General features: G+C 40.0%; 2 protein-coding genes across 4 annotated transcripts in view; both read left to right on the top strand.

Annotated features, from left to right (window-relative positions):
- The first annotated feature begins 1,081 nt into the window (after positions 1-1,081).
- Positions 1,082-4,349, top strand: LOC106517323 (tubulin beta-4B chain). Its single transcript, XM_014008092.1, has 7 exons — positions 1,082-1,206; positions 1,830-1,938; positions 2,369-2,479; positions 2,564-2,808; positions 2,902-3,224; positions 3,310-3,654; positions 3,722-4,349. The coding sequence occupies exons 1-7, from the start codon at positions 1,150-1,152 to the stop codon at positions 3,867-3,869; spliced, it is 1,338 nt and encodes a 445-aa protein (XP_013863546.1). The 5' UTR covers positions 1,082-1,149; the 3' UTR covers positions 3,870-4,349.
- A 1,737-nt stretch (positions 4,350-6,086) lies between these two features.
- The window catches only part of eps15l1a (epidermal growth factor receptor pathway substrate 15-like 1a), a 41,782-nt gene continuing 41,008 nt past the window's right edge, over positions 6,087-6,860 (top strand). The window contains exon 1 of one of the 3 annotated variants that reach the window (XM_014008090.1): positions 6,087-6,173. In XM_014008090.1, the coding sequence (XP_013863544.1) occupies positions 6,147-6,173 (27 nt within the window). In that variant the 5' untranslated portion in view covers positions 6,087-6,146. The other 2 variants (XM_014008089.1, XM_014008091.1) reach the window with 2 other exon arrangements.

Here is a 6,860-nt window from a genome sequence, read left to right as displayed (position 1 = left end):
CTCCAAAGGTTACTCAAGTAAATGTAACTTCTTACTACCCACTTCTGTAAAAAATAGCTTTAAAACATTTTCTAACACTATCTTTGAGGTGCAGCCGGTGTTTGAAATGATTTTGTGTTTCGTGTATTGGGAACCACTGAGTTAGTTGATTACAATATTTTACTGTTTATAAGGCTCACAAAAACATATTACCTTTAAACATCCAAGCTCAAAGATTTTCTGATTCATTGGATGCAAATTGTTCAAATGTTTATTGCTTCCTGTTTGGAATTTGAACGTTCTAATTTTCTTTTCTCTGGAAGGCGTCTAACTTCATAAAATTCTGACAAATGTCCAACTTTTAGTTTAATAAAAACGAACAAGTTCAAAGCAATTGGCTGTCATGCAATTAGATATGAAGAGTTGGTGGTCCATATATTTTTTCATTGTCTTACAGGTGACTGAAGTAAAGAAAAACTACATGTTGTTGTTGTTATTTTTAAATAAGAGCAATATTCCTTCCAATTCTTTTACACATTTAAAATTCCTGTCTCATGGTGTAAATTGTACTGTATTCTGTAATGTAAAAAGAATGAATAAAATGTTAATTTAACATTTTTATGTGATTTTTGTGATTGACAGATGATTTTCTGCCAGACACAACTCAGTTTTATGTTAAGCCCGCCACCTGCTGGACAAGAAATGTATCAAACATTTTGCTGTCAACGCAAGATTGAAGAACATTAGTCAGTAAACAGTTCACTTAAATATAATTACTTTTGGTTTAAAAAATGTGTGCGAAATAAAATGCATTTAAAGTTGAGAGATGTCTGAAAATAAAAAATCCGTGCTACACAGATTACTATTACAGAATAGTACTACACAGATTACTAGTACAGAATACTATTCCATTCCGTAATAGTATTTTCCCCTCCCCCTTCGTAACTAACGCGGTCATTTAACTGTCCAATTAAATTCGAATGCTATACACAGAACCAATCAGATCCTTGTCCCGCTTTGATTGACATCTTGTTGGTCCAATAGAATCTGTCTTCAAGTTAGGATATATTCCCACCCACCATTTCTGATCGCTTCTGCATTCGGAATCGTCGAAGAGAGTGCGCCTCTTATAGTCTTTTGGCTGGTTGTAAAATCTTTAAAGAGGGAAAAATGAGGGAAATCGTACATATCCAGGCTGGGCAATGCGGCAACCAAATCGGAGCAAAGGTTGGTAAAGCTTTACAGCAAAAATGAACCTAATACTTTTGAAAGGCGGAAAAAAGGTAGCATAAAAAGCTAATGGCTCATCGTGGCTTGCTAGGCTAAGCTAGCTGGTTTTAACCCTTCGAAGATTGCTTCAGTAACCGTTATTTATTTTTATAATAAATCATCACTACCAGAAAGTAAAACATACATGAGTGGGCTATTGTGGCCAGGACAGTAAGATTAACTGGTGGAAGGAGGGGCTTTTTTTTTTATAGCATTTTAGCATCTTTAGCATCTAGCCGTCAGTTAGTATCTAACTGACGGCTAGCATCTAGCCGTCAGTTAGTTAGCAAAAATGCTAACTAACTGACGGCTAGTTTAGCCTTGAGGTCAAACAATAAGTCAGTTGGCTATTGTAAACATCTCTTTATTTTGACGAAAAAAGAGAACAGTGTACATAGCTGACAAATCCAGCAACAGTGAAGTCATATAGTTAGTTTTAGTTAATTTTTAAATTAAACGTTAGCTTATGTAGCCGAAAGAGCCACTATCACCATTGGTTTTAGCTTCTTTATTTCTTTTTTTTTTTTTTTTTTTTTTGAGAGTCAGTCTGCTTTAACTGTATTTGTTCTTTTTTCAATTAGTTCTGGGAGGTGATAAGTGAAGAGCATGGTATTGATGCCACCGGGTCTTACCATGGTGACAGCGACCTGCAGCTGGACCGGATCAACGTTTATTACAACGAGGCTACAGGTTGAACTTGTGCCAAACATTTTTAGCTACTTGATTAAGATGTCCTAATCTGCTACCATTTATAAGCGTTACTAAGTTTCCAACATACATCCAACTACTTGCAACCTTTAAAATGCATCAAAATTTACCTTTAATGGTTAAGACAAAATTAAGCACATTCTTGTTGTGACCCACTATAGCTAAGCTAATCATTTAGACAAGTTAAGGATGGGGGGGGCTAATTAATTTAGTTTTGTTTATTGCTGCATACAGTGTCTAATAAATACCCAGTCAGTGAAACTGAATGTTGAATGATTAGGTTCACTAAAACATGTAGTTTACAGACTTGTGTAAACACAAGGATATTCATGTAGAACGACATGTATACTTTTTTGGGGTCATTGTTTTCCAAAGCATTTGATCATTTTTGTTTTTTCTGTTTCTATTCCAGGAGGCAAGTATGTTCCTCGTGCAGTTCTGGTGGACTTGGAGCCTGGCACTATGGACTCTGTTCGGTCTGGTCCTTTCGGTCAGGTGTTCAGACCTGACAACTTTGTCTTTGGTGAGCATTTTAGTTTTAAAAAGTAGTGGTTTTACACATTAAAGTATACGTACACTACAATATCTTAACTTTTCTGTGTGACAGGCCAGAGTGGAGCCGGTAATAACTGGGCTAGAGGCCACTACACTGAGGGAGCTGAGCTGGTGGACTCGGTTCTGGATGTGGTGAGAAAAGAGGCGGAGGGCTGCGACTGCCTCCAGGGCTTCCAGCTCACGCACTCTCTGGGAGGAGGCACAGGTTCTGGCATGGGTACACTCCTCATCAGCAAGATCCGAGAGGAGTACCCGGATCGAATCATGAGCACTTTCAGTGTTGTGCCCTCACCTAAGGTTCATATAATTCATTCAAATATGTTCAGATTAAATGTTTGTGCCACTTCCTGCTAACCCTGTTCCATTTTCTTCCTTTGGTTCCTCTTCCAGGTGTCGGATGTGGTGGTGGAGGCCTACAACGCCACGCTCTCTGTCCACCAGCTGGTGGAGAACACAGATGAGACCTTCTGCATCGATAACGAGGCCCTGTATGGCATCTGTTTCCGTACTCTGAAACTCACCACACCCACCTACGGTGATCTCAACCACCTGGTCTCAGCCACCATGAGCGGGGTGACCACCTGCCTGCGCTTCCCTGGCCAGCTGAATGCCGATCTGAGGAAACTGGCTGTCAACATGGTGCCCTTCCCCAGGCTGCACTTCTTCATGCCAGGCTTCGCCCCCCTGACCAGCCGGGGCAGTCAGCAGTACCGGTACTGAAACACAAACCCAGTTCTAACTGTGAAATTTTTGTTCAAACTAAAATTGACGTTTTGTTTTGTTTTCCTCCACCCTCAGGGCTCTGACGGTCTCTGAGCTCACCCAGCAAATGTTTGATGCCAAGAACATGATGGCAGCGTGTGACCCGCGCCACGGGCGCTACCTGACGGTCGCCGCCATCTTCAGAGGACGCATGTCCATGAAGGAGGTGGACGAGCAGATGCTGAACGCGCAGAACAAGAACAGCAGCTACTTTGTGGAGTGGATCCCCAACAACGTCAAGACGGCCGTCTGCGACATCCCTCCACGCGGTCTYAAGATGGCCGCCACTTTCATCGGCAACAGCACGGCCATTCAGGAGCTGTTCAGACGCATCTCAGAGCAGTTCACCGCCATGTTCCGTCGCAAAGCCTTCCTCCACTGGTGAGTAAAACACAGCAGATCTGTGTTCTGGTGCTGGTCCATTCTGACAGCTCTGTCCCTGTGACAGGTACACTGGTGAAGGTATGGATGAGATGGAGTTCACCGAGGCTGAGAGCAACATGAACGACCTGGTGTCAGAGTATCAGCAGTACCAGGATGCCACCGCAGAGGAAGAGGAGGAGTTTGTAGACGAGGCTGAAGAAGAAGGATACTAAACATGGGTGTAGCCAAGATTTGTTTTTATTTTTTATTTTTTCATGGGGTCTTTTTGAGTTAACTGTAGAGTAAGGGGTCGTGTTTAGGCTATAGAAACGACCAGTAAATGACTAAAAGTCAATGGAAAGTCCCCACAAGGATAGAGAAACGTTGCTTGTGTGTGTCTTTGCTTCACAGTTCTGCTCTCACCTGGTGTCACCTGTTCCTAGTAGTTGATTCCCCAGGTGTTTGAGATTTGTGTTCAGTAGGGTTTCCTTTATATTCTCTTTATGTTTGAGTTAATCCTGCTTTGTGTTTTGGCTGAGCCAAGTTGTGGTTGTTCTCTGTGGCAACGTGTTTTAGCAAAGAAGTTAGAATGTCAGCAGGAGCTTTAGGTGACAAAAATACTCCTGTTCATGTCACTGAAAACTGTTGTTCAAACTTGTTTAAATCTAGCAGCAAGAGTTAAAAACTGGTTATTTGAAATTACTCATTCTTTGGCACAAGCCAGTTATTCAGCTTCTGATGTCTTTTCTTTTTTTTACGGGGTGATCCCTGTGTTTCCTTATGGAAACACAAGTACCAGGGAAATGTACAGTTTAAAAACTCCTGCTTTATTACAAATGCAACAAATTCTGAATTATAATGCAGGTATTGTACTGGGAAACACAAGAATGTGACATGCCCACTCCCCTGTTTTCTTGTTTTTTTCATGTGTTTTGTTGCTTCAGTGACTGAATTAAAAACTTCTCATCACTTGAGAAAACCAGATCTTGTAGGGTTTTTTTTTCTGAAAGAAAAGTTGCGTTATTCAGAAAAAATTATTGAAATTTTCAAAAAAAAAAAAAAAAAAGCCAATTCAGATCAGATTGCCTACATTGCTACACTTATACAGCATGAAAAGTGTAAAATGAAATGTAAAAAAAAATCACTGACATTTTTCATTATCTGACTTTTTGAGTGTTGAAATATTTCACCAACATTTTATTTAGCTCACTGTTATGTTTAGACAAAGTATATTTAAATGATAAAAAGTGCATTTGTGCAGGTTTCAGCATGAGAAATGTTAATTGTGTGTGCACACAGTTGGATGAATTAAAATGTACAGAATTAAAAATATTCTGTACATTTGAATGAATCTTATACATTTACCTTTTGGGGTCAACATTGTCAGTTTGACCTGTATACTGTGCTTCACTGCCACATGTTTGCTCATCTTAACTTGTAAGTTAAAAGCTTCTCTGGGGCAGATGATACTGTCTTTATACATATATATTTTTATATTATTTATATTTATTTTTTAGTGGGATAGAATCATTCATATTCCATTTGGAAAATGGAGAAATGATATTAAGATTTGGGGTAAGTCATATATATCTAAATGACTTTTCGTGTATATAACGGAGATGGACAAACGAAAACTGAGCGTTGTAGAAGAAAAGAAAACAATGACAAGGGTAGTGTATTCATCTGAAACAGGCTGAGGGAAACTAAAGAAGGCAGGGTGAGAATGGAGTTTGGAAAGAATCTTAGGAACAGAAGATGAAAAAGAAGATATCAGTTTTAGGAAATCATTCATATACTGTATCTTGCATAATACAAAACGGGGGGAAAATTTTGTAGGTGGAGGTTGTGTAGTTACATACTCTTGTACAGTAGGTGGCAGTATACACCTTAGAGTCTATGATCCCGCAAAAAATACAAAAGAAAATGATGTAATTACAGCTGCCCAGTAGGTGTTCTATTTTACAGTATTAAATTGTGTTAAAATACACTAATAACATTTCTAAATTGTGTCATGATACACAGTTTTTATACGACATACCAACAATCAGAGGTGAGTAGAGTACCCAAACGTACTCAAGTAATAGTAGCACTACAACCATTTTTTACTCAAGTAAAATTAAAAAGTAGCGTCCAAGAAATTACTCAAATAAGACTAAAAAAGTATTTAGTAAAAAGGCTGCTTGAATACTGAGTAAGTGATCATAACATCTGATTTGATAGTTTTAAAATTGTGTCATCAGACTGACAAAAAATAGTAAACTTGCAAAAGCTGTTGTTTTTCAAGACTAAAAAAGTACCGTGTAATAAAACTACTAAAACATTTTTTTCCTCCAAAGGTTACTCAAGTAAATGTAACTTCTTACTACCCACTTCTGTTAAAAAATAGCTTTAAAACATTTTCTAACACTCTGAGCTGCAGCCGGTGTTTGAAAGGATTTCGTGTTCCGTCCAGAAGGGGGCGCGTCACCGGCAGAGAGTGGGCAGAGCGCGTTCCCGCAGCAACAGGGAAGATGGCAGCCCTCGCATCTCTCACTCAGGTAATGATACAGCTTTTTTTCTCAGCGTCACCCCCGCGGAGGCTCACTGAAAGTGTTGGCGTGACTCAGCATCTAACACCAGTTATCCTGTAGTGCGAATGAGGTTTCGAGGAGAGCGGGGTTTTCCCGTGAAACGGTGCTCTAAATAAACGCTGTCAGCTGGTCGAGCCGAGGCCTGCAGTACCGTTAGGCAGCGGAAGGGTTAGCATCATCTGTCGATGGTTAGCATCTCCTGCTCGGCCATGTTGTTATTTATCTCTGGTGTGTGGCGTAAAGGTCTTAATTAATGCACGTGACAGAAACAAACGCTGCGGACACCGTGTGCAGAACCAGAACCATACGGTGGGATCCGGTTCGGTCTACTTTAGGCTCCTGGAGCTAGCTCCTAGCTCCTCTGTCAGGTACAGGATGGATAGGAGCTCCATAATGATGATGATACTGATGAAGGCTGAGCTCAGAGCAGAGGAAACGTTTAGCTCACGGTCATGACATCATGACGGGACCATGTTTTAAGAATATTTTAAGGTAAAAGCTTTAGCCTCAAACTGGGTGGACTGGTCTCTGATTTTCACGTGTTTTTTCAGACCAATATGAAACTTCAGCTCCACTTCTCATAAAGCTGTGTTATACAGGCGTTCACACAGTGGGCCTAGATTAAAAACCTGATCAAGAGAAATTTAAATATAT

Source organism: Austrofundulus limnaeus, unplaced genomic scaffold (assembly GCF_001266775.1).
Source record: "Austrofundulus limnaeus strain Quisiro unplaced genomic scaffold, Austrofundulus_limnaeus-1.0 Scaffold47, whole genome shotgun sequence".
NCBI classification, from domain to species: domain Eukaryota; kingdom Metazoa; phylum Chordata; class Actinopteri; order Cyprinodontiformes; family Rivulidae; genus Austrofundulus; species Austrofundulus limnaeus.
Note: the sequence above shows the minus strand (reverse complement) of the source record. Positions and strands in the feature narration are given on the sequence as shown.